Consider the following 26988-nt stretch of genomic DNA (forward strand, 5'->3'; position numbering starts at 1 on the left):
TTCTCTGTTTTCATGTCAGGTCCTAAACCAGCTCTGAAGAGATGGAAGTACCTAGTACAAGAAAGTCCATATTTATCCTTGTAGATTTTGATGCTAGTTGTGCCGTAGTGGTGGTGCTTGCAAAGTCCAATCGTGGATGTTTTATCTGAGAGGTCTTAGTGTAAAGAACTGATTAATACAAATTGCTGTTTTTTTGTTCTGCAGATACCAGTGGCTCGTACCTTGCCTCTTCCCAGCAAAGTGTTGACCAGGTGCTTTCTCCTATTTCAAAACCACGCCACCTTTCATCTTCTGAGTCTGTTCCTTCCTCACCATCCAGTCATGGAGAGAAAATCAGGTAATATTGTTTACAAATAAAATTTGTAACCTTTAAAAAAAAAAAAACGGAACACAAACATATGTGTAATTGTAAGACACGTGGTGATAGCTGCTTTTACAATTCAAGTAAGCCATAAATTTTATGAGTCTGAACTTTTTTAAAGTTGCTTCAGGAGTTCCATTCTTGAATATCATGCCTCAAGAGGAAGTTAGTTCAAAAAAAGAAACTTTCCTTTGGCAAATATGACTTGACCTTCTCATTTCTGTTATATCTGTGCTTCTTACAGTGCAAGGTATGTGCAGTGTAATACTTAAACCTCAAGTACATCAAGTATATCGGAAACTTCAGACGACTGCAGTATTTCCCATTTAGTGGTTGTCAGTGTATGCACTTTTCTGAGAAACTGTCAGTATGTATGTATAAAAATGCAACTAAAAAAATTCCACAAATTTCTGTCTTGTCCTGTGACAAAGTAAAATATGATCGGTTTAGAAAATGTTCTGCAAAGTCTTTTCACTATTGTAACTGAGGAAGGGTGAAAGATTATTCCAGAAGTTCCCTGAGTTGGGGAGGAATGGGAATGATAACACTAGCTTCAGAGCCTAAGAAAGGGACTGCCATGAAAAAGTGCTAGATGAAGGACTAAGAAGCCAGGAGAGTGAGAACGTGAAGAAACCTGGAGAGACTGAGGTAGCCTAGAGGCATGTTGTTTTTATGCATATGTAGCAAATTGATAAATATCCGCTAGTGAAACTTAGCTCAAATTCTACTCTTTAAGGAAATTAGTTCTTCTGTTTAGAACTGTGCTTCTCAGCACTTTTAGTCTGTGCTACTTCAGTCAATTTAAGTATTCTTGCTTAATTATAATTTATGGGTTCTAAGACAGAAGGAGCTTCATTCTTTATTCAGTGTTTGCACTGTTTCAGCACTAAGACATACCTCGCAGATTAAGTTGTATGAAGTTTAGAGGTTCCTGGGCTCAGACCAGGTTAATTTACCTTGCTGGCTTTCTGACTGCTGTATAGATATCTCTCTATATATAGCTCTAGATTTAACCATAAACTCTTTTTTTTAACACCTTTTTTTAAAACTTCATTTATTCATGTGTCGATGTTTTAATGAACATTTGAAAGCACTGAACACTTGATTTAAAGCAGGATAATGCTGGATCCTCGTATTTCAAGATAACCATTCTGCATTGCTTGAAATCTGTTACATCAGTGTAGACCTTTGTAGAACTTCAGTTTGATTGTACTCTTTTTACACAGTAGACCATTTACAGACAGAGCCGAACAAAAGCTTCACCATTAATAAATAACTATTCAATTATTCACTAATTTCAGAAAACATGCTTGCTATTTTTTCTTAAAAGTAAATCTGTAGCATGCAAGTCAGATACTGTTTAATTTTGTGCAATATCTGTGAATGGTCTTGATTAAATTTATTAAATTAAATTTAATTTTTTTTATTTTTCAAATATGTGTGAGGAGCGTGTGCATATGGAACTCTGGATGTCAGAATCTCTGGGGATTAGGTTCAGTTCAGCCTGAAAGTTAAGGCTCAATATCAAGCTGTCTGAGATGTAAATGACTTTCTCTAGTGTTCCATCACATTGGACTGCATTGATCATTTAAAAATTTGGTTGTATACTTTTTCTGTGCAAGAGTAATGCCTACTGGATGTTGCAAACGGGAATATGAGATATTAATGGTCAATTAACCGACTATCACTTGGCATGTCTTATTAACAATGATCCTATCAGAGTTCCTCACCCTTATGCGGATTACCTGAATGTGTATGTATTTTTAGCAGCTCACTGTCTTGAGCTCTAGGGCATTTGACAGTTTTGGACCTTGTAGAAGGCTTCTGTGCCGGTAGTATAAATATGATCCTGATAAGGCTTATGAGAATTGTTGACATTGTAGACTACCATGAGAACTTCATTGCAGAAGCCAGTGTTGTGTCTTTAGGGGAGGGTAAGCTTCATGCTTAAATGATTTGAAATCATTTTTCAAGGAAAAGCTAAAGCTACAAACTCATCACAGGTTCCTGCTCAAAATGGTGGTAATCTCTCACCTTTTTCATATCAGAACAGGTTTTTTGCATATGTTTGATGTTAAAAGGCTATTGAGATTATATTTGAGGCATGCAAAAACTCTTTAAAAACCCACTAATTCCTTTAACAAAGCTATTTTTCTTTCATTGTATGTCTATTTTTCTCATCTGTGACTTGAATGACAATTTTTTGTTAGCTAAAGCTCAGTAGTTTCCACTGCCTGTTTAAGAGTTTAAATCAAGGCAGCTGAGTATTTTTGTTTCATTCATTAACAAGTTGAATGCTAGCATTTTTTTCTCTGAAGAGCTGGTTCATGTGCCCATAGAACATGTGCTTCTGAATAGGAGTCCTCAATCTCCCTTGCATGTGGGAAGGGGATGGGTAGCTGGACATTTTTCTGTTGATTTTTAAGATCTGTTTTAAATAAATTAATAACTTTTCAAACTAAACTGCACAAAAATGTTTCCTCTTTCCATGTTTCTTTGTTATCAGTGGTTTACTAGTGCCTCCTGTAGCTCTCCCTTGAGCACTCCCCCAAAATGAGAACCCTCAATAGATATCTTTAGAAAAAGCATGATTACTTCAGTTATAATTCTGCTTCCCTAGTAAAGGACACTTGAAATAGGTCATACCCACCACCCATCATTCCACATTTGATGACTAAAGAAAAATAACTTGTCCTGAGGCAGCTCTAGCAGGCATTCACAAACCTATCTTATTTTGGTGTCATCCAGTCCTTAATACGCATTTCATGTAGAGAGGATCCTTTTTTTATACTTAGAGCTTGGAGAGCTTTTATGTTCTAGGACTTGAAAAGAACCTACTGGAATTTCTAGGGACTGTGAGATTTGTTCTGACTTTGCTTGATGCCTCCCCATAGGTTCCTGTCTCTCCTTCTGCTGCTCTTTCACGCTTTCTACAGCATGCCTCGGATTTTCTGTGTTCCTGTGACAGACCATACCAGCTGAAGGTTGAATGTTACCTGTGCGTGAAGGCTATATGGGGAAAACGCTATCATACTGTGAGGGAGTGTACTTCTTTGAGAGACCTTACAGTGTCCAGATTTTACAAAAGGAGATACCCTGCCTGGACAGTAAACAGTATGGACAAGTTGTGTTGCAGAGAGGAGGCCAGAGCCTGAGCAGGCAGCTATAGGTTGTAGTTGCTCTCTTGGGTTACTCTTGACAAAACAAAGACATGAGGTCTCACTAACTTTCTTGACCTTGTTGCTTTCCCAAGACTTTCTTCAAGGGAAAATACTCTTTTGTTCAATATTTTTGATTCTCTTATGCCTTGGACTGTTTTCTGTTAGATAAAATATTTTATTTCTCTACATATTTGAGAAACACATGTGTTGGCTTTTCCAGATATTTAGCCTCAGGATTAGGCAAATGACACATCATTAGTGTATTGTGGGATTAGTTTATGATCTGTAGATTGTAAATGGCAATGGAAACTTACTTAAAAATGAAATAAAATACGATGCTGTAACACCAGTAAGCCATTACAAGTTAGACCTCTGTCAGTGGGGGAGAACAATTACTTCTATGACTACAGGAACTCTCTGTTTATTTTTATTTCAAGATATGAGTGGATATGAAGAGAGCTAATATATACAGACAGGAAGACTAGAGTTATGAAGCAGATTATTATCTAAACCATTCCTTTTATGTTCAGGGCTGAAGAAAGTGATTGTGAGGGTTGCTACCAGTTTTAATATCTAGAATTACTTTTTAGTTTAACAAAAGCTAAATGTCATTGAAGGGTTTTTTGTTTATTCTTTAATGGATGTTTTAAGTGTAACTTGTGAAATTCAGTCATTTGGTGTTGATTGGCACACCAGTACTGTCTTATGGAATATTGCTGTTAGATACAGCCCAGGTTTTGGTTGTCAGCTTTGTTTGACAAAATGAATTTTGAAAACTGTTTAAAAATGCATGTATTTAATTACCTTAATGAGGCCCACCTCTGTTTACTAAATCTGAGGCACTGGACTGAATGCCTATCTAGCAGTGTTGCAGGATGCAGTACTGAAGAAAGTAGCATGCATGTGCTTGAACCGTGGGCGCTTAAGAATTATTTAGCAACTAACCATCTCTTTGAAAGAGAGACTAAAAACATGAAGTAAACTTCCAAAAACTTGAAGTTCCACTAATTCTGTTTTATTTAATTTACAGTGTATTTTTTTCCCAGTGACATTACTGAATCATCCTGCTCAAAAGGCAGATTTATTTGTGTTTTTACCCAGATTTACTGTTTTTATTGAACATGTCTCTTTGTGGTGGTATGTTTTGTTTGTTATCCCCTTCCACCCCACTGAAGACCTGAATTCCTTAGAAACTGTAAGCACAACTGTATTTATGCAATGATAAAAGGCAACAGCTGGTATGAAGTAAGCTCCTTTATAAAGTGCTGCTGGTGAATTTCATTAGTGACTGTACTAATTTTGCTGTTCTGGTTAAGTTTAGTAGCTAGGGCACGTGGGAGTTACTGTTCTTTCATGTTATTTATCTGATTAGATAAACAGGGAATTAAAATGAGGGCACTAACCCCATTTTTCACAGAACCCAGATTTTCACTCGTGCATATATGTTTTGCCAGGCATCTAATCCCAATATATTTCTAAGGCATCTGTTAATATGATGTCAAAGCAAGACACGCTGCCTCAAAAGGCAAATTTCTTAATTTCAGTCCACTGTGTGTGTCACGCTTTGTTGTCTTTCTCCTTCTTTTTTATTTCCTCTTCATGCCTTTTCAGAGTATTTCTTGTTTTAATGTAATGCGTTTATCTCAGTTATATGTGGGCCTTGAGGAAAGGCTGCAGGGGCGACATCTTATCAAAGAAATGAAGATGATGTTTGGTTAAAGTTGGAGAACTGTATTCAGATACCTAAACTCGTGAGTCAGAATATTATGGCATTTTTCTTGTATGTTTTTACATTTGATTTAGTCTGTTGCTAAACATGTGAGTAATCCTTGTGTTTAAATCTCCAATCATTGCTTGCTTAAAAGCTTCAATTATATATACTAAATTCTTTGTATTCTTCCTTCTTCTTTCAGACTTCATAATCAACCAACAGACAAACAAGATTTCAGTGATATCCTCAAACCAGAGAATCTCATCTATGAGGACCTTGAAGAACATGTTACTTCCCTTGAATGTAAGTTTTAGAGTATTTTAGGCAGTTATTCCAGTAAATTGAAAGAGTAATACATCATACTTTTTTCCTTTGAATGGACTTATTTTGCCCTAGGATTATCAGAGACTGTTAGTGGATAGACTTAAAAATGGTAATTTATAGGGGAAAAAAACTGTTTAACACATTAGGGCATAACAATTGCAAGACAGTTGGTGTGATAATTTGAGACTATAGTTGGAGAGGAAAAATTCTGATGCTGGGAATAAGAAAAACTGGATCAAGTGATTAGGGATTAACTTTCTTCATATTTGCATCTTTAGAGGTCTAAGTTATGTATTAATAAGTAGATATTAAAATACAGTTGGTTCTGAAATTTGGGATTATACTTTTTGTTCAAAACTTGTATAATCTTGTTCTGATTATTGTATTAGGTCTGACACTTGTTTCAAAATGTTTTAAAACTATATAGAAAAAAATATATATATATTTTACAAAGCAAAGTGTATAAGTGTATGAATTAACTTGAGGTCCTATTGGATTTACTGCATAAAACATAACTCCAAGGAGTGTTCATCATGAACCAGTATTGGAGTAGTATTACCAAGTATGATTCTGAAGATGAGTTTCTGCAGCTATTACATCTACTGTTATTGAAATTTTTTTTTTCCCTTTAGTCACTGAAACTTAAATAGTATTATGTATTAGAAATTGCTTCAGAAGCATCTGTAAATGCGTGAAAAACGCTTGAAACTACAATGGCAATAATCAGTATCTCTGAGTGGTTTTGGAACATATGGTTATGTTGCCGAAACATGAATTTAATCCTAGCTTTCTTCCTCTGAGATAAGCATTTTATTTATTTATGTTTCTGCTACATGTTGATTGCAGAAAGAATTTTGTCATTATGTGTTGTTTTATGCTGCATACTGTAGAAATGTTTCCTTTACCTTTATATGTTGGAGTTAAGCCTGCAGGGTCAGGTTTAGAAAGTTAGAAAGGAACTAGTAAAAGTTAATGTACTTTGTAGTCACTTATATATGGAGATAGAAATAGAAGTGCAGATACTGCCCTTTATTCCTATTTTTTCAGCATACAAGGGGCACATAAATTCCCAACTGATGAGGGTTTTTCTGGGTCCAAGACTGGCTCATTCTTTTTGGTTTTGGTTAGGTCTTATTTCATATGTTCACTCTCCTGAACTGTGCATTCAAATAACAAAAAAAACCACCCAAACTGTTTGTTTACACAGGAAATGTGCTGACAGTGTTTAGCGATAACTAGAAGAAGGAAATGACTTATCTGTGCATTTCTCCCTGAAGTTTTACTCAATATAGTGGTTGTTTTTAATTTATGTAATTTCATTTTCTTTTTACAAACTTTAAATGCTTACAAGCTTTTAATGTGAACTGAGTCTGTAGCCACTAACAGTTTCTACTCATCTCATATGTTAATTAGATTTGATTCATTTGTTTAATTTTATACTAGAGACTTTTAGGAACATATTCTGTATTTCATATTGCTTTTATTTTATCAATATTAGATTAGATTGACCTTTTTTGGTAATTAGGCCTGAGTAGATGCTGTGCCCAAATTGCTTGCCACTGTATCATTTAGTGACATGTGACAGTCAAAAGAATAATTTAAAGAGTGCGTATATTGTTGTTTTCTAAAATAATGTACTTGAGTTGGGTCAGATTGCATCAAAAGAGAACCTCAGTATGTCTAGAGGGAAATCAGAATGGTTAAAAAGGGGAGAGGGTGCCCCAGAAAGATTTAGCTGGGACGAAGCATGTAAAATCAAAAAAGTATCTGTAGTATGAGATACAATGAAAAAAGGAGAGAAGAAGGAGAGAAGGAGAACCAGAGTATAAAAACAATGGTATTCTTCCACGCTAGAGAATATGAAAAGCCCTTTAATCCTAATGTGAGTGAGCTCTAGCAAGAAAAGATTGGAATTTCGCTTGGCAGTAATGGCCATTAGTTGATATGGCCATCTTAAGGGAACAAATTGTGTCTCTCACCACACTTACGTGAAAGAAGGAAAGTACACAAAGAATAAGTTACTGCTTATTTTCTTTGCAGAATGGGTAATATAAAGATGATTCTTACTGTATTATTTTGTTTGATCTTCCATTTGTGTGGTTAACTGGTTTTTAGAAGTTGGATACAATATTTAGCAGAAACATGTTTGTAATAAAAATTCTTTGACTATTTAAACATGAATCAGTACAATAGATATTTTAGATCTTGTTTAAAGCCTTTCTTGTTACTAATTCTCATCTTAAAAATATTTTAAAATGGTTTTGGTAATGAGTTATTCCTTACCAGTTGTACAGATCTGTCTTGAAAGTAGGGTGAAGGTATCCATGAGATTCCGCTCTGCTAAGCATTACATCTCCCCTGAGAACATACTGATGGTTCATATGGAAATAATTTTCATGTTGATAACCTTATAATTTAAACCTAATGTTAAAGAGAGAGCAAAAAAAAGTAATAGATTTTTTTTTGGAATGTGATAACCCATTTTTTCGCTCTTGCATAGAACATGTGTAGAATTTGTTTTCCTAGGCAAAGCTAGTAGGACTTCCTGTTGCTTTTGAAAGAAACTGGAAGCATTTTCATAGCTTTGCCAGACTGACAATTTGGATCAAATTTTCTGTGATGCTTTAAAAATCCTTTAGAAAATTTAACTAAAGCAATTCAGACCTGAGAGTGAGGCTAATTAGTTTGGGTGTCTTGTTTGTCTTTGTGCAAAATATTTGAGTTTTATTACAACATGGAAAAGAAAAATCTTTGAAACCATGATAATATTTGAAGGATGGGAAATTGATTTTTCTTTACAACTTTACCCAGAACTTAAGGAGAAACATAAGGTGTCTGTGCTATATTACACTAAATTCCTGGAAAAATGTTCCTTTATAGTTCAGGTTGGGTACCTAGAGCTAGTGGATCCATTTGACTTTTACCTCTTTACTTGCTTTCTCCCATAAAATTGGGATAGTAGTAGTTCCCATATGTGTATTTTGCGAATAAATAGTTAAGAAGCAGTTGAGTACAGTAGTGATGAAGATCACAGAGGAAATACGGTAATTGTTTTTTGTGAGTTGAGAAGCCACATTGCACAAGTAGAAGAAAATACAACGTAGAATATCTGAGTTAGCAGTATCTATCCTGTGCATTGAAGAAGTCAGGGATCCTAATAAAGAAATAGTATGTGATCAGATAATTAAAAGATGCTTTATGTGCATGAAAAGGATGAGCTAAACTTGGACATGTTATTTTTGTGTAATATGTATCTTAATTATGTAAAGAAATGAAAACGTTCTGATGTTCTATTGTATATTTATCCGTGAATCTGTTTTGCATTTGTAACACAGATGTGTTCCAATAGCTAATTTCAAAACCAACAATTCCATAATTAAAGAAGCAAGTACAGCCTATGATAATTCTCAGCGGAGTGGTCAAGTTGGAGGGAAAATGCTCAATTAGTGCTTATATTTGTGTTCTAATTCAGCCATTCCCACACTTTGTGTCCTTTTCTTTGCTCCACTGTTGTAATTACAAAATAATGAAGCTGTTGTTCAAATACCTTCTCCAGATCAGGGGGACATTCCAGAGCAGTGTGAAAGTGATGTCCTGCATCCATTTGAGGACATTGTCAATGGAAGCCATGTCACAACCACTATGCCAGCAACAGCAGCTTCACCGCAGGACTTAAGTGAGTTCTCGGCTTGGAAACAAGTGAATACCCTTTTTAGGGTATTCACATGGCAAATGTGTAACACCCCTCCCACCCCCCAATATTTAACATCCTGTAGATATTTATGCTGAAGTGATAAAAAAAACTTTTTCCAAAAATGGTGATTATGTAATAAAGAGGAAGGAATGCTTTCTTCTGCTTTATTGTATGAGGATGACTCTTTCACCCTTGTTTTGGTTAAATTTGTTTTTAATTTAATCATTTTAGCCCCCCACCCCAGCTTATGGAGAGAGATTTTGATTTTTTTTTTCCTTGTTTAGGAGGATTATTAAATATTATTTCTGCTCTTGATAGCATGTTAAGACGTTAAAACTTCTTTTAAAAGTATTTTCTGTGCCGCATATCTGTATTTTTTTGATTTTCTTGATTCGTAGTTCACAAAGTGTATTATCAAATGCTGATTTAATTCTTTGGGTAGATGAGGAAGATTTCAATGCTGCCTATGCAACTTTTCTAGTTGTTTTTGATAGCATTATGATTATTTTTACGTAGAGCAGAGCTTTCTAGCTTCTAATAATTCCCAGTATTTTGTTTGACCATCTAATTACTATCTGAATATTGTTCTACTTGCATAGCTTTTTAAATCTACTGGTCAAATTAGCAGAGTGTCCTTAAATAATTTTCAAAGGTTTTTAAAGTATTTTTGCTTTATAAATATAAAAAATAATATTCAACCACATTCCACAGATGAAAAGAGCAGCATGAATTTTAAGATAAGAGATACGTGTAAGCTGACAGTGACATCTTCTTTAACACCTAAATCGACACTTATTTCAGTGGAGGCTTATGTGCATGTACATAGGAATTTTCAGATTTAAAGAGAAAGTCCATGATAGGAATGAGAAATGTACTGAGAGATTTTTCCACTCTCTGGCTTCTGCTTTAGCTCTGCTGTTTAACTCTTAGGGAGGCATATATCAACATAGATATATGTAGAGGTGGAAAGAAACATTGCCAGATACATAAAGATAACTGCACATGTGTGTGTGTGTAGGGGGGTGTATATACATACATATACATATGCAACATATCTAGTTGTTCTTCATTTACTATTAATGCCGTATAGGAACTTGTTACTTACTTGTATGTCCTTGATTTTGCCCAACCTTAATTACAAACTGGCTTTGTTATCAAGATGCTTATTACAGTGGGTTTCAGTGTTTGCTGCTCTAGTAGATTACTGAACAATGTAAGTCAAATCATGGATGTTGAAATAATTCTTCACAGCAGTGTTGGATCAAAGACAGACTGAACAGCAGAAGAGTGAAGATGAGAAAAAGTTGGAAGAAGAAGGAGAAAGAGAAGAAAGAAGACAGAGAGAACAACAGGAAGCTTTGGAAAGAGAGCAAAAAGAACTGGAAAAGCTTAACAAAGAGACGGTGATTTAGTATTTTAATATCTGACAGTAATGTGGCTTTATGGTGCCATATATTTTAAGACTGGTATGTGTGGTACTTGGTTAAAAACACATTTTACTCTTTTTTAGGTGAAAGTAATAGAGGCTAAATTCTTTTATGTATGTGTGCAATTAACCAAAGAGTTTCGCTAAAATTTCTTCTTATGTCAAGTAACTTTTTCACTGGAAACAGATACTTTTTCTTCCATGCTTCATATAATCAGAAACTCCTTATTTCATGTAACTGGAAACTATAGTTTTATGGCCAGAACTTAGAACTCAGCTATCATGAGACTATCAAAGCAAGCTATAAATTTTCAGTCTTTCTGGTCTGGACTGCTACTGATGCAACACCACCAGAAGGTGCGTATGTCCACCTGTTGATTAGTCTGTATCAGGATATTTAGGGTACTTTTTTTTGGAAGTAGGAGTTACAAGGAGGCTTTGTGGTTGTCTGTCTGTTTAAATCCCCTTGAGCTGATGTAGCACATGTTGAAATAGTGTTCTGGACTTTTGGGTCCCGTATAAAAGTTGGTTATTGCTCCCTCCCCTTTCCTATTCTTCTCCCCAACCTTAAACCTTGGTTAATTTGATTCAATTTAGTGCTACTTATCAGATATGCTAATGTCACATTCGCATGCTAGCAAATTGAGCCCTTCAAGGAACTTGCACACCTATGTCAGCTCATCCTTTTCCAATTCATATGTAAATGTTTGCCTCAGCCCAGATCTTTAGCCATATGAAGAAGCCAGGACTTAAGTGCTCACAGCATTTTAGTCATTCAGACAGGTTAGAGTGTGATTTCTTGCATGACACTGTTTTGAGTTTAAGCAATAACTTACTTCATCTTGAACTGAATATAACAAACAAGTTTAGTGCTGTTTAGAGTAGACTGGCATATTTTACTGAGTTTAATATGAAGTCCTGTATGTAGTACAGCATGTAAGTGTTTTTCTTGAGCTGATCAATATTTAATTTTGATTTTGTGTCCTGAAGTGTATCCAGGACTCGATGAAAATAGATGAAGAAAAAGAAGATAAGGAAAGAGAAAAAATTGGAAACAGTAATTCTGGTGCTGAAGATAACATAAAAGATTCTTCTCCAAATCCGTTGGAAAAATACATGAAAATAATTCAGCAAAGCAGACAGCAGGAACTGGCCAACAAGGTATTATTTCAAAACTAGGCTCCAAAAAATGTTATCTAAATTGGTTTCTTGCTAAGTATGTTTAGAATGAAAACAATATTCTCTTCATTTTTTTCCTTCTTCATTCAGAAGATTAATTAAACAACCTCCTGAGATGAGTGGTTGGATTCGTGTTGTAGAAATGTGTTGATTCAAAAGGAAGAAATTGAAAACGTTTTATTTTATAAGGTTTTGTCCAACTGTGCTGTGTTTTGTTAGCTTCTAAGACACTCATATTAAATTTAAATGCCTGCAATTTCAGTAGCCTGCATTTAATAAGCTGTCTTAAAATACAGATGCAATTATTGGAGTCATTGATAAAACTAGACTTAAGAACCAGTTACAGAAAGTGTATTATTTTCCTTTTGGCTACCAGGATTCAAAAAAAGAAGAAATGGAAGAATTATCACTTATAGAAGGACTTGTATCTAGTGAAAAAGATGACAGGTAAGGCTAGTATATTATTAATCACTTCTGTTACTCCTTATTAATAAATAGTTACAATTTGAATGATGGTTCAGAGACACCTGTCTTTCTTTTATATAGCAAAATAAATAAACTAGTAATCAAAAGCAAATATGTTGAAAAATTGAGGACCCTCCCAATTCTCATACAGGTAAAAGTAATGCACTGTATGGAATTAGGATCTAGGAATGCCATTCAATGATTTGTTTCAACAGATGTAGTAATTAAAACATTTTATCTGCAACTGAGCAGCACCTCGGTTCCTTCAGTGAACTGAAGCATAAGGGATTCTTCCCAGGCAGTGACCAAAGTTTGTTAGTGCTGCAGGTTGCTTATAGTCTGTTATTAGCATTGAATCTAGCATTGATTTATTAGTAGCATCACAGACTTTTAACAAAACTACTTTACACACTTTTTCAGAGAGATTTTAGCAACCTGTGCTAAGCTACCTTAGCTAGGGCATTTGCTGTGATTATCTTTAGAAACCAATAAATAAGGATCTGTAGTTTTCAGTTGCTTGATAGGAAGAAAAAAAAATCTTTTCTCTGTGAAACCTAGTTTTTTTGAAGATTTAGAATTGAAAATAGATATAAGCAAAATATTTCAGAGAAGAGAAAAAAATTATATACTCAAACCAGAAGTAACAATGTTTTGGTATTATCTGCCCTTTTGAAGGGCTGTTTTATATACCAGCCCCTATGCTGCTGCATCTGAATTATATCTTTATAGTGTTCTTTTCACTGAAAATTATGTTAATCCTAGTATAGCAAGCATGTTTATGTGAAAGTTGGACTGCGAAAAGAATTCCGACAAAACAGAAGTACTGGATGAGTACTACAGAAGTAGTAGATTGTATTGCTTTTTGATAGATGAGATGGCTTTCTGTTTATGAAGGACTAAATCCTCACTCTTAAGGGCTGTTTAGTTCAGTTTACTGAAAAGTAATCCTGTGTGGATATCAAATAGGGCTGGTGACTATAAGAAGTCCCTTAAATTGCATGAAAAATCAACTTTCTCTTTAAAAGAAGTATGTATATTTAAGATAAAGTGCTTTGGATTCATACAACTCAATTTTTTTTTCTTTCTATCCCAAATACAGTGCTGCAGGCATTTCTCACGGAGAGGCTGATGAAAACTTCTGGTGAACAACAGCTACTGATACGTTCTTACAGTAAAAAAGGGTTGTTTTTTTTTTTAAAGCGGCTTTCTGGTTGTAAGTGAAGCTGTATGAAATGTTACAGTCTGCACAAGGATTGCAGGTTGTATAATTATAAACGTATAAAGCTGATACTGAGCTGTCTCATCACGTTAGTCATTGAATTCAAACAGTGAGTCTAGATGCATTATTAATTCATAAGGAGGCCTGCCCTTTGAGTGTGGTGAGAGGTGGGACAAAGCAGTGTGAAGAAACAGATGGGTATGTTCAGGTAGATTGGTTTGACATTGAGTTTCTTTACTTTGACAGCTTTTGAAGTGGTGTTTCCACTCCCCCTTCCCCATTATATGTTACAAATAGTAGGTCAAAGAAACAGCATAAGTGTAACAAAAAATTCAAATATCGCTTATTTTTAAAGGTACTCTTTGGAGAACCTTGGCTGGTGCAGTTTTAACAGCAGAGTGTGACAGAACCAAATGAAATTGCCCCCTTTACTGCTATTTTAAGGGAAACAAACACTTTTAAAAGCAGTCTTATCTATCTCAAGCATCGCTTTTTTGGTATTAACCAGTCCAGAATGGAGAGATTCAAATAAAAGTGCTATTTAACTCATCTTTATTTAAGCTTTGTATTTTGTAGGTAATTATAGGCAAGATCATTAAACTTTATTTACAATATAAAATACAGTATTTCTAATCAATGAAGTAATTTCGGTTGGCAGCATATAGTACAACTCACACTGCATTTGCAGCTGCTCATCCTGACCTAAGTACAAGAATATGAAGCCAAGTTTGACAGAATTTAGGGGCAAGAACTCAAGCTCTGTCTTGAATTTATTGGATGTTGAAATGCTGTGTACCAAAAATGTGACAGAAATAAACCTTGCTTTTTTAAATTAAGATAAAGAGTGATTTGGTGGCTAGTCGAGTTTTACATGCTGCTTAATTTGGTGTTGCAGCAAAGTTGGAATTTACAAGATTTTTAAGAGGCTCATTCTGTTTGCTGTCAAGAATGGGATGAATAGTGCTTGTTGCATTATGCTGGCCTGGAGCAACTATCAAAACTTAATGCTAGAAAAACCTTTAGCTGGCTTACCCATACTGAAGCATACACCTACAGGGCATCCTTTCCCACTACATTATCAAATGGATAACACTGAACAAAATGTGTTTAACTTCTTAAGATAGAGATGTAGAGCATAGAGATGTACCAGTATAGAGTAGCTGTAAGTCTGTTTTCAAATAAGCATACACAAGTGTTGTCTATTAATTATCTACAAATATTTATTTTAACACTTGGATGTAACTACAGGAAGCCCTTGGCACTGATAGAAAATATTGATTCACTGTTAGGTTACAAAAATTTATACATAGCAAAATTTAATGCTCTTTACATAAAAATATTAGACTACTTACTTAAACAAAACTTCAAAAACTCCCAGTAATAGCTACACTGAATTAGAAAAAAATTAGGCTTTAAGACACTGCCTCCATTATTACCCTTATGCAAACACTGGGCTAGAACATCACCTGCATTGCTGTAGAAATGTCTCCTTCATGCAACAGGTAAGAACATACACTAGGCTATTTTGTCATATTTGCTCTACATGGATCAACTTTGCCCCTTTTTTGAAACTGTCAAATTAGACTTCAATATTTACTGAAAAAAATCATATTTGAATAACCCTCCCAAAATGCCTTTTCACTTAATACTGCCTTGAAGAAGAAACTTGTGCTTCCTTTTATTTATATTCAGCAAACAGTCAAAACTATCAAACCACACGTCAGCTTAACATGGGTATGACTTGAATATTTAATTTTTCAAATGACTGATGTATTTTACTTTTCCCCCAACATTTATAGATATATCATATAGAACAAACACCAAATATACCATCACTAATACTCAAGATATCACTGAATGCTTCTGAAAAAAACATTAATTAGAAGGCAGACTTCTATGGGAAATGACTTTGAAATGGCACCATTCTTTTTCTGAACACCATGTTTTCTTAATGTGCTAGTTAATTTGTAAAAAGGAAAACACATAAGCACTGACTATAAATTTGCTAAGCACCAAGATAGAGAAAGGTGGGCATCCTGTATTCTGCTTTATGGCTGTAATTTTTTTATTGTTTGTGTAAAACTCTGCAAAATTACTTCTCCACTCATTTGGAGTAGTCAAATTGGTGTCATTTTAATAAGGTAACACTTTTCACTTAAAATGTAGGATAATGGTCTCCTGCTGCTATATAAATGCTAAGACATTTATAGAAAATAAATATTAAGGCAATGCTGACATTTATTTTCAAAGAAGGGGATCATTATCCAGATCTAAGGATCTACATTCCGTTAAATAGTTAATAAAAAGATTAAAACTTGGGACAGCTGTTCAACACTCATGTAAGCACAGTACAGTGACTGCTTCTTCATAAAAAAGTGTGGCACAAAAGTAGATCGCTATTCCTGTGGCCCATTTAAAGAGTGTTCAAAGACTGCCCTGTTATAACTTATCTGTCTAATGAAATACTGCAACTGTGCTGTCAAATAAGCACAAGCAGTTAAATCTTAGCTAGCCACAGTTTCATTTGGTATATAAATTGAGATAATAAATCACACATTGTACATGTGCCTTTGTACAGGGTCTGTACAAATATCTACTGCTTGCTGGTTTGGAGTGCCTGCCAGAGTCTCGTGCAGGAATTCATGCTGTAGTACATGTCAAATATTAAATACCAAAAGACTTAAAGAAGAATACTTTGGTCACTTGTTGTGAAGTGTTGCCTTTTAAAATGCCTGGAATAAAACCTCCATTCTCTATATTAAAGGATGGAAGATTACCCATGGGAAGAGTTCCCTATCAACATGTTTCCAGGAGCTTGAATTTGAAGCTTTTACACTTCTGTATTATTTTGTTTGGTAGACACACATCTGTACTGCAGAGCAGCTATCTGTTGATTTGTCAGAGCTACAGAATTCTTCTGCTGAATTACTGTGGCAGACATTTATGTGTAAGAATTGAGTTGCTCTTTTGACCGAGACTGGATGTCCTGAAGCTCCTGCTCTTCTTTTGCTTTGATATCTTGGTAGGCCTGCATTTTGCTTGCATCCTTTAAGTAGGCCCAGTTAGAGGACAGTATCATGAGGAAGTGGATCTGGAAGAGAAGGGTGAGCATGATGGCTAGTGAGCATGTCAAGAGGCAAAGCAAGCTGCTAGTTAGATTAATAGACGCTCTTGAAAATAACAACAAAAAAGTTATTCTACGTTAATAAGCATTCTGTTATTAAAACAAGCACAGAGGCTATTTTCAATGATCTCTAGAATTCTGCATGCTAATATTTAGGTTGGTTATTTAAAATTCAGAGAAAGTTAGTATAAGTAATAAAATGAGCTAAAGAGTTTTACTGATCAATTAAAATGCAGAACAGGGGAAAGCAGGAAAAAAAAGTTTCATATGTAGCAATTTATATAATCTGTAAACAAAAGTGCTCAGAAGAACTGCTTTCTAAGGTTGTGGTGTTTCTGTATATACAGGCACAGATTCTGGTAATTCTTTTTTTCCCCAACAAGCAGATGAGAATTCTACCCACCCCACCCCAGAAAAAGACTAAAATTGTAAACAGTTTTATTTAGGTGAACAAAGCTACATTAACATATTGAGAAATTAAACAACAAAACGTGAGTCCAAAACTAAGCAAAAACATGCAATCTCTGGGTTAAGAAGTCTTAATAACGTATTTTTATAACTACATTTTAAACACCCATTGTCTAACTTCTTAAGTTTTATACCAAGTATAGAAATTGGTTGGTGTTTTTTTGTTGTGTGGGTTTTTTTTCTAGTTTGTGAAGTGAATACATCTCTTTCCAACTTCTTTTCAGCATACTTCACGCAAAGGAAATCTACATCTGAAAACACTGATTCACCGCTTCTTTTTCAACAGTGTAAAAATGTCACTATTATCTATGCATGGTTTTGCTTCCCCTGTAATCATACTTACATTTTTGAGATCTGGCTACTGAGAAATCAGTTACTAACGTGCAAGCCATACAAAAACTGAAGTTACCTAAACAAAGTTTCTTATTAGTTTGGGGTCCAAAAGAAAGAATGTGATTGTTTCATGCAGAGCTAGTACAAGGATATATTTTCTTCCAGAGAGAGCATGATTTGGCATTCACTTGAAAATTAAGTTTAAAAAGAAAAAAAAAAATCAGTTTTATCATCCATACACCAGAAATACAGGCCAACTAATTCACAATACCTGGGCTTTGCCAAACGATACTGGCACTACTTTATTGCTCTTTTCATGTCATATACATTGCGTGCTCCCAGTTTTTTGTAGTTGGTGTTCAGGAGGATGAAGAACAAACTAGCAGCTCTCACCCTGAACTGTTCCAGTATTTGTTTTAGAGATGACTGTTAGAAAGTAAGTGGAGATTTTAAATCAAAATATCCCATCTGCAAAAGGATGATTTATAACACCCCTACAGCAACTGAATCCTCTCAACATGAACAAATAGCCAGATCTCATCTGCATTATAGTTCATATACAAGAAGTCATTTTATTAATCTAATAAGCTAAATGATGTTTACTGAAGCTATTTACAATTACTGTAACAAAATTCAAAAAGCTAGACTTTTAGCCTAGGGTGTCAGTGGTATTTCAAGCTACGCAATGCAGCTCTTTACTGGGCTTATACAATTTAGAATTTAGTGCAGCAATCTTCCCGACTCTTAAACTTCAAAACAGCATAGTTATATGTAGTAGCCATCATGTAGATCAGCTGGTGGAAGAGAACAAAATACAGGATAGTAAGATACAAAAAGGTGGCGGCTCAAGCCCATTTGGGCAATTTTTGATAACTACAACAGACATTATTCCAAGCTTCTTCCAGGACAAAGATGCAAGATAAATAATTTGCTGGTTATCTTTAGAGTATAATCTACAAGCAGACCTATGGCTATTTCATCAAAGAATAGTGAATATTACACCTGGACTTGGCTGACAAGAAGTTAGAAGCTGGTGGCTAGAGTAAGTGTTAGACATGTGAAGGAAATCCTCTTGTTACAGTCCCTTTTTCCAGCTGCTATCTTTAACTGGCATTGCAGAGCTGGACTAGTCAAATTGCCTGAGTCCAGACAAAAAGAACAAGCAGTTACAAGCTACTGATCAATTATGAACTACAAAAATGTATAGAAATAGTTTGGGTATAAAAATTGTAGAGGTAGGATTTTCAAAGGAGATGCAAAGTTTTTTTTCCTAAGGATGGAGGAGGTGAGTTAAGATAACTTCTTAAAGCAAAAGTTTGACACCTTCTGACTTGTAATGACCAAAACTAGGCATTGCTACAAAAAGAGGAGTCAGACAAGTTGAAAGTTTGGAAGAACTTACCAAGTTTTAAAGGAAAAAAAATTTTTTTTTCAGTTAGAACCTGTTGTAGGTCCTAAGGTAAGAAAACCATAGCCAGTGCCAGAGCAGCTAAGTTAGACTTAGCTTGCCCTCCTTAATCTGTAGTATCTCTATTTTTAAGATAGATACACAAAATTTAATTTTAAAATATCTTAAACCTGAATGGAACATGTTACACAAAAAAAAACAACAAAAATGCTACCCACCAATGCTATGACAGTGGCACCAGCTCCAGCACAGGCCACAATGAACAGGTGATAAGACATGTAGAACTAGGGAAAAAACATGTTAAAAACGTTAAAGTATTTGGGGATGGTATAAAATACATTTCAACCGTTTTAGAGAATAAGGATAATAAAACTGGCTTCATAACAAGAGGTTCAAAGCTTTAAAAACCAAAATGTTTAGAAATGATTTTCATTTTTTTGGATGAGGAGAGAGAATAATTTCAGTATTCTACTTGTACTCTCTTATAATCTCTTTATACTATTATGAAGAGACTGCTAAGCTTTCTCCAAAACTTTTATTGAGTTATTACTCTGTGCCTATGTAACTTGGAGGCAAAAGTTGCATACAGGTTATGTTTCTGTACCTCATTCGTGTTGCAGATGTTCTCTAAAATTGGACCACAAGCCTTGCCCGGCACAGCGTTCCAAGGGATGATACCTGAAATATCAGAGCAAAAGAAACCACTAATTCCAACAAGCAACACTCTCTGTTCCTTTCTGCTCTTTCCCACCCACTTGCCAGTTGTGTTCCCATTTGTGCATCCACACATTGACCAGTACAGCTTTGAGTTGGCAGGAGGAATTAAAACAACTCACTCAAATTGTGCCTTCTCCTTATACCAAGGCTTGCTGCCAAGATATGTTCTCAGATGTGGTTTTCCCATATGGCAGCCAAATGGTTGTTTTTTAGCGCTTCAGGTCCAGTCACACACTGACTACTCCCCCACTCATAATTGAAAGGGATAATCTGCATCTCAGAGATACTTGGCACCTTTCAGGATAGCACTTAATATGCAATTCTTTACTAGATTAAGTAAGTTCTACTTGAACAAGCAACTACTGTAGGGGAGTGTGAATATAGAGCCAGAGGGAATAATTACAAAAGGATTTTTTCTGTTTTAGTTCCAGTAGGTAAAAAAGCATTAAGGGAACACTGCTACAGGAAAATTTGTTCTGCCATACTTCATGTACTCTCAATTAGTTTTCTTATCTGACTGAAAATTTAAGAACTAGACAGGATCTAGAAGGTTTAAAATAACCTAAACTTTTAGGCCTATAACGGATGTGAAGCGTAAGTAGAAGTCATGCCTTGAAACAGAAAAACACTGTCTCCCCAATATAACTTGCAGTTCAAATTCAGCTGGTTAGAATTAGCAGCTCTGTAAGAAACAGGTCATTTCAGCTATGGCTTTCAAAAAGATTTTTTAGGATTTACTTTAAAGTTAGTTTCTCTGCATGTTCAAAATACACTTGAAGCCACTGAGTTATCACTATGACCACCTCAAGGGTAGTTCAGTGACACTACTGGCCTGTTAAGAAGCTGCTCTTTCCTGTCACTTACTCACTGAAAGCACCAGTCCATAAAAAGTTGCGCTAGTAAAGCTGAGAAACATCAGAGGTAGCAGGAAGTAGGAATGTATGTTCCCACCACACTCCCAGGCTTTGCTACTTCCCAGCCTCTTGATCTCAGTTGCTAAAATGGGGTGCAACTGTTTAACTGGTTTGGGATGTTTGGTTTTTAAAGTTCATGTATCTTAGCCTTTCGTACTGGACATAAATCCTGGATAGGAAAGCAAAAAACAAACTTTCTTCCTTTTTCAACTCTGAATCAGTTTCTCACTTTTGAATGAATTAATCCAAAGAACTAAACATTCTTAGAAAATGCTGGCTAAAATTAAGTCAAAAGTAATTAAGGCACAAGCTTTTCTGCACAAGAGAAGCTGAAAGGTTTAACTTCAGGAAAAATTCACCTTAAGGACTGAACCATTTGAAAAGCTTGACCATATTTTATGTTATTCTCCCACTCCTCTGCTATCTCCTCTCCCTTCAGATTTCTACATGTAATTAAAAAGCAGTACTAATTCATTAATATTTGAGGCAGACTCTTGATTGCAGGTTTGGGGTTTTTAACCAAAAGTGATTGGTTACAGCAAAGTTATGTTAACTTCAAATTTAAATTTAAAACAGCCTTTTGAAAAGAAAGGATATGTGAAAGTGGGTTCAAAGAACAGAATCTGGTTATCTATTTCTCAGCTCTGTTTCTAAGCAGTTTATTTTGAGACTGATCTATTTTTAAACCTAATATTATAGTACTAGAAACTGCTACAAAATCATTTTAGATAAATGACTTGCCGGTTCAAATTGATTGCATCTGGAAGGAGATCAATGTAATCTGAATTAATTAGAAAAGTAATAGCATATTCAGAGATACTAGACGCTGTTGCATTTGGTTCATCTGATAAGGCTGAAACAAAACTATTGAAGCTAGACCAAGGAGAGAGGATAATACATTTAATCAGGATTAAAATAAGTACCGTATTGCCTGATATCCACGCAGATCTGGTCCCCTGGAACTGTCATATTCGTCTGAAGTGATTTGATGACTTCGCAAGTTGACCATATGTTATAGAACATAAAGACAGGCACAGCAGAGAAGCCAAAGACCCCAAGCCAGGCCACTCCCAGCACATAGGTGAGGAAAACAAACTGGGCAGAGAAAACACATGCACTTCACATTTTTTCCCTGGAAGGAATACTTGAATCTGCCTTAAAAATGCATCAAAATAATTTCTAAGAGTACGTTTAGAAATTAAGTAATAAAAAAAGTTAATATCCATGCACAAATAAAATCAGTGTCCTCAATGCTCACAAGTACTTATTTTTGGTACTCTAAGTGCCACTGGTAAAGTAATTCAGGCATTCCTCTTTTAATCAGTCTGCTAAACAACTTGGCCTCCTGAAAGAGAAATTATTAATTTCTCAATGAGAAATTAATATTGAGATACATATAATAATGAGAAATTAATTCCTGAGAAACTAGGAATTCTGGTTGTAGGCTAAAATCAATAAAACACCAACAAAAATCAGTTAAAGATGATTTTATTAACTGTACCATACTAGCATTTCTATACAGCTTGCAAATCAAAACAAGAATGGAATTGATGTCCACACAGCTCTCCTGTACTCCCTGATTTATGCAAATCAATTTTGAGTGCAACTTTTGAGAACTCCTATTTTTGAAGACATACCATGTTCATTATAACAGATCTGAAAGCTTTAATTGATCTAATATACATTGCCTAGGAGAAAATTAGTTTTAGTTACTTCACCTTAGAGAATCACGGATTTTTCCATGGAAATTTGCCAGTTTGGGTTATCTTTTTTAAAACAATTATTATATGCATTTTCTCTGGTGAGAATATAACGTATGACACTCACTTATTGCTTTGGAAATCTCCCAACTTCCCCCTCCCACTGGACCTCCTCCCTCTTCCCTCATCTTGTTAAGTTTTATGGTGAAACATTAGCTCATGAGATCTGGCATTAATTCCTAGCTTCCTTCCCCTTATGAGACCCAAGAAATCACAGAGACGTCGATTTTGATCCAAATCGCAGAGTGGAGGAATGTTGTTATATGCTGTATGTTCCCTTTTCTGTGTTACTTATTTAACTGTAGGTTCTTTTAGGACTTTTACTTTGGAGAATTGCTGGAATAGGCATTGATACTATACAATCTCGTTTAAAACTTACATGCCAACAAAGAATAGTGAGGACAGGAAAAGTTCTGAAGTGCAGGATTCGCTCAGCCTGGCAGCAGAACTGAAGGACTGAACAAATTTTGCAGTAGTGGAACTTTCTATTGTCATAGGATTTTGTCCAGACTAAATGACACTGGAAACATTGTATCAAAATCTGAGCAATTGGTGGGTTAGATTTTATAGTTAGATAAGGTGGTGTGTGGTGTGTGTGTGTGTGGGGGGGGAGTTAGAGGCGCTTGCAAAAATAACGTGCGCACAAAAAACTCAGCCAGTCATGCATTTATACACAACCAAACTGAAATACCCTATTTTTTTATTAGATAGTGCCATACACCAGAAGTTCTCTCACTGGATTTTGGTAAGGACCAAGTGGACCAGTTTAAAGGATTTCTACAGATCTACTATATGTAAAATGTGGTTTTGCATATGCGAAAGCGTGCATGGGAAGAAGAACATGAAACCTTTAATTCCCAAGATAGCTAGGAAAAAACACAACCTCTCTCACATTTATTACAGATAACTGTTGGAAATGGCTATTCTGCATTATCACAGCCAACAGAAATGATTTAGGAAAGTCAGAAGGCTGCATCTTTTGTGATAACCTTATGCAATATGGAAGGGGCTGCCTTTTAATACCTAGATCTATAATGTAATTGAGGAAAAGGTAGACAAGGTCTTGATAAATAAGCAGAACTCACTGTGTCCATAAGCTTGTTGTCTTTCCCAACTGCAGCCACTACTCTATTATATTACTTCTCCTCATAAACCTTGTTCTAACCCTGGTGGTTTAAGCAGTTCTACGACTATACAGCAGCATACAGGCATTTTTAGGCCATGACTGTCGCCACTAACCACTGATGTGTCTTACTAGAGCTCCAAGCCATTACTCAACTTTTAAACTCTCTCCTTCATTGTACAGACAAATATGCAAAAAAAATGAAAGCACGTTTTGTGGCATATTTCCATGTGTCACGCTGGTATTTGTATAAGCAGGCTGACAGTCATGTGCCTGCAACCACTCAGCTGCACAAGCAATTATCAGCACTAATGAGATGCACATATGTGCATGTTTCTACTCTGTTTCTGATCTTTGGAAAAGATGGCTTTAGATATAATTTTGTTCCTCAATGAAGATCATACTTTCTAGAAAAAAGAGTGGTAGAATAGCTGCTTAACTTGAAAATTATCGCATGTCTTATTTTTATTAGCTCTTGAAAAATTCAGTAAGTATCCAAACAGCACAGTGGAAAATTGTTATCCCTCTTGAAAATAAACATGCATTGCCTTTTTATTTAACCAGCTGAAAATACTTTTTTTTTTTAAGTACAGGATATAAGTTGTATATTAAAATGCAACAATCACATCAAAAGCCTCTTCTCTTCTCACCCACACTTTCCCGTGGGCGATCTGTCATACTGCTTAGCTTCCTCCATAACTACAAGCTTTGAATTCAGATTTTCAGAAATAGCTTTGAAATCCTGTCTCAGAGACACAGCTATGTTTCTGTTCTTGCAGAGTACGCCCTAGGGGGCAATGTGGGTGAGAATCTGAAGTTTTATTTTTAGTTAAACTTTGTTTAAAATTTTGTTCTAATACAAAAGTATACTGGAGGGATGATGGCTTGTAACTTTAAGGCTTTAAGTGTTTCAGCTTGGTGAAAAAGACTCATTATTTTATCTGTATGCCTTGATGCCCCAGCTGCAAAAGCAGGACAGTAATACTTGACTCAAGTGCAAAGATGTTATGAAGCTTCATTCATTAATGTCTGTAGGACCCAGACATCCTCAAGTAGAACTGACTATGGAAGTCGGAGGTATTACAGCTTGTTATTTAAATAAGTCTGCAAACCACAGCCATATTACAGTCTACCTTTAAGCATCGTTAGTGTTCTCCATGTTTAAAAGCACAAATTTAATTTTGTCTCACACTATTTTAAAATCAGCAGTCGCCATCAGCTTAGTTTAGAACAGTGGGTGCCGCTATGACGTGGGAGGCCACGGTAGCAGCCTGACAGTCAACGTGCACAATTGGATTTGTCCAGTCATCCTCAAAGTTCAAAGAAGGACCAGCAACAGGGATTGACTCTGACCACCCTTAAAGAATTAAGGAGGGTAGACAGTGATATACTGTGGTTCAAAACCAGGGTGGTCAAACAGCACAAGGGGTTTTAGCAAGGCAAGACCACTCTTACTATCTCTAAAGCTACTCACCATTCCACTGATGCAGCGGCCACAGGCTGTCGTTTTGAACTCTCCATGCAGCTCCTTCACAGCACTTGTTGTGTAAAAACCTTCTGCCAAAAGGATTATTCCATATAAGAAGAAAAATGACGCAATGCCATAAATTACATACTGCATTAGCTGTATTCTAAAATATTGGAAAAGAAAAGAAAAAAAGATGTAATTAGATTTCAGTACCATTAAAACAAAGTAAGTCTTCTCTAGTACAATACGTATGAGATAACTCATTTTCTAGAAAAGACAGTTCAAGGCTCTTTAATCCATTTTAAGCAAGTGGGCTGCAAGAGAGTCTGCTAGTACAAGTACCCCACTTTTACAGGTAAGCAATGCTGATGTGCATTAGTATTGTGTCTGCTCGAGCCTCTCTGGTTTGTGTTGTGGTTCTTACACTGACTGGTATTAGTCACAAGCTTTAAGCCTCAATTTCATGCCCCCGCTGTGGAGATATTTCTTTCCTTGTTACTGATCCTGACACCTCACTCAGACAACGTCTGACAGGTACGACATAGGGAGAACATGGCAAAGGCTGGAGCAGAACTACTGCCTGAACTGCCCTACAGGGAGCAAAGTAGTCTCCAATATTCTCCAATATTCACAATTTTCCAGAAAATTCAGTTAACTTATATTTGCAAAAATTTGTAAATTCAGTGACATTTGATAGATGCAAAACTCAGCAAATGTTGCTGAGGCTTCTTTTCCTGGAGGATATTTTGCTCTACTATCTTGGATATTTCCAAGTGGGCAGATATTTTCAGTGCCTTAAGTCATAGCAGTACTGAACCCCCCAAAATGTAATTATTATTATTTTTTTATATTGAAAGAAATATTTAGGAAATCTTTCCATTTGAGGTACTCTGGAACTCAAGGCAAAGAGGGAAATAAGATCAGTGGCATAACTACTTCTCTTGGATGTTACTTGAGAAGGCTCTTGATTCCGTAAAAATTACCATCTGCAATGACTCTCTTATGGTAGTTTTATTCTGGCTAGAACAGATGAATGGAAAGAATCATTACTAAACATTATTAATCCAGTTACAGATTCAGTCTCTGAACTTGATTGCTTTGGAAGACCAGAATCCCAAATCTTCCATACAACATTTCTAGTCTCCAAAAACCATACTTTGTTATTAGCACAAAGCTATCAAAAAATTAGTCTTTTTTTAAAAAGTAATTAGTTTGTTGGGTTTGTGGTTTTGTATTGTTTTTTTGGATGAAGCTACTCACAGAACAGAGAAAGATATTTATTTTAGTCATCCATACTGCCAGGTTTTTAATGATACATTTTTTCCCCTCAAATGTTTATTCAATTCTTACCACACTCCCCTAATTAGCTGCTTGCCTAGATATACATCTCCAAGGACCATCTGCATGTTTTAGCTTAATTTAAAGAAAAATGCTGACTACCATTTATATAGTTAAATGTTATCCAGACATATAAGCACACCCCTTGTATCAAAATAGGATATTGCTCATTTAAAATTATATTTAGGAAGTAGCAGTTATGTTTATTTTCCAAAAGAATTAAAAATAACAGGCCAGATCTGTTGCACCTGTGCTGCAAAGCATGAAAAAAATTAAGTCATCATTTGAGAAAGAATAAAAGAATTCATTCTGCTGTCATTAACAGTCTAGGAGGGACTTTGTGCACATTTCCAGAAATGAGTAATACGAAATGTGCTTAAAAATGTGTTCCACAAATGATGGCCTACTCACATATTTTTCATTTATTTTATGTCTCTTTTGCCTTAAATTATTTGGCCGTTTCCAGCACCTCTTCTCCTTTCCCTTTCTTGTTAGGCTACCACAGGGTCAGTAACCACAGCTGCTTCGGCAGGAATCACATCTTTCCCTAGCTGCTGATGCTGACTCTACAAGAAACAGTTGTTAACAACTCTCCAAAATTCAAAACATGCTTTCTGTTATGGCAGCTCTTGCAATGTCTTCTCCTTCTTCTCAAGTGAATAAATGAACCTTGATGCAAGCACAAGGTATTTTGATAGTCGGCTGTTGAAGAGCAGCTACTGCAGTCGCTTGCTAAATTTTGAAGTTAACTGCAGTGTCCCTGTGGCTTGTGCGACAGAGCAGGGGACGTGGTGT

General features: G+C 35.5%; 2 protein-coding genes across 9 annotated transcripts in view; one reads left to right on the forward strand and one right to left on the reverse strand.

Moving 5' to 3' along the window:
* Positions 1 to 14089, forward strand: part of OFD1 (OFD1 centriole and centriolar satellite protein) — a 37320-nt gene extending 23231 nt beyond the window's left edge. For 3 of the 6 annotated variants that reach the window (XM_067296715.1, XM_067296722.1, XM_013951437.2), the window contains 7 exons: positions 205 to 337; positions 5436 to 5536; positions 9114 to 9233; positions 10503 to 10654; positions 11668 to 11838; positions 12233 to 12303; positions 13421 to 14089. In XM_067296715.1, coding sequence (XP_067152816.1) covers positions 205 to 337; positions 5436 to 5536; positions 9114 to 9233; positions 10503 to 10654; positions 11668 to 11838; positions 12233 to 12303; positions 13421 to 13466 — 794 coding nt within the window. In that variant the 3' untranslated portion in view covers positions 13467 to 14089. Of the gene's footprint in view, positions 1 to 204; positions 338 to 5169; positions 5274 to 5435; positions 5537 to 9113; positions 9234 to 10502; positions 10655 to 11667; positions 11839 to 12232; positions 12304 to 13420 lie in introns of those variants that run through there. The other 3 variants (XM_067296746.1, XM_067296735.1, XM_067296752.1) reach the window with 3 other exon arrangements.
* Positions 14076 to 26988, reverse strand: part of GPM6B (glycoprotein M6B) — a 118935-nt gene continuing 106022 nt past the window's right edge. For 2 of the 3 annotated variants that reach the window (XM_067296774.1, XM_013951456.2), the window contains exons 3-7: positions 24862 to 25018; positions 21428 to 21599; positions 19478 to 19551; positions 19092 to 19157; positions 14076 to 16631 (exon numbers count right to left, since the gene is read on the reverse strand). In XM_067296774.1, the coding sequence (XP_067152875.1) occupies positions 16482 to 16631; positions 19092 to 19157; positions 19478 to 19551; positions 21428 to 21599; positions 24862 to 25018 (619 nt within the window). In that variant the 3' untranslated portion in view covers positions 14076 to 16481. Of the gene's footprint in view, positions 16632 to 17087; positions 18260 to 19091; positions 19158 to 19477; positions 19552 to 21427; positions 21600 to 24861; positions 25019 to 26988 lie in introns of those variants that run through there. The other variant, XM_013951463.2, reaches the window with a different exon arrangement.

The sequence above is a fragment of the Apteryx mantelli genome, chromosome 1, assembly GCF_036417845.1.
Source record: "Apteryx mantelli isolate bAptMan1 chromosome 1, bAptMan1.hap1, whole genome shotgun sequence".
NCBI lineage: Eukaryota > Metazoa > Chordata > Aves > Apterygiformes > Apterygidae > Apteryx > Apteryx mantelli.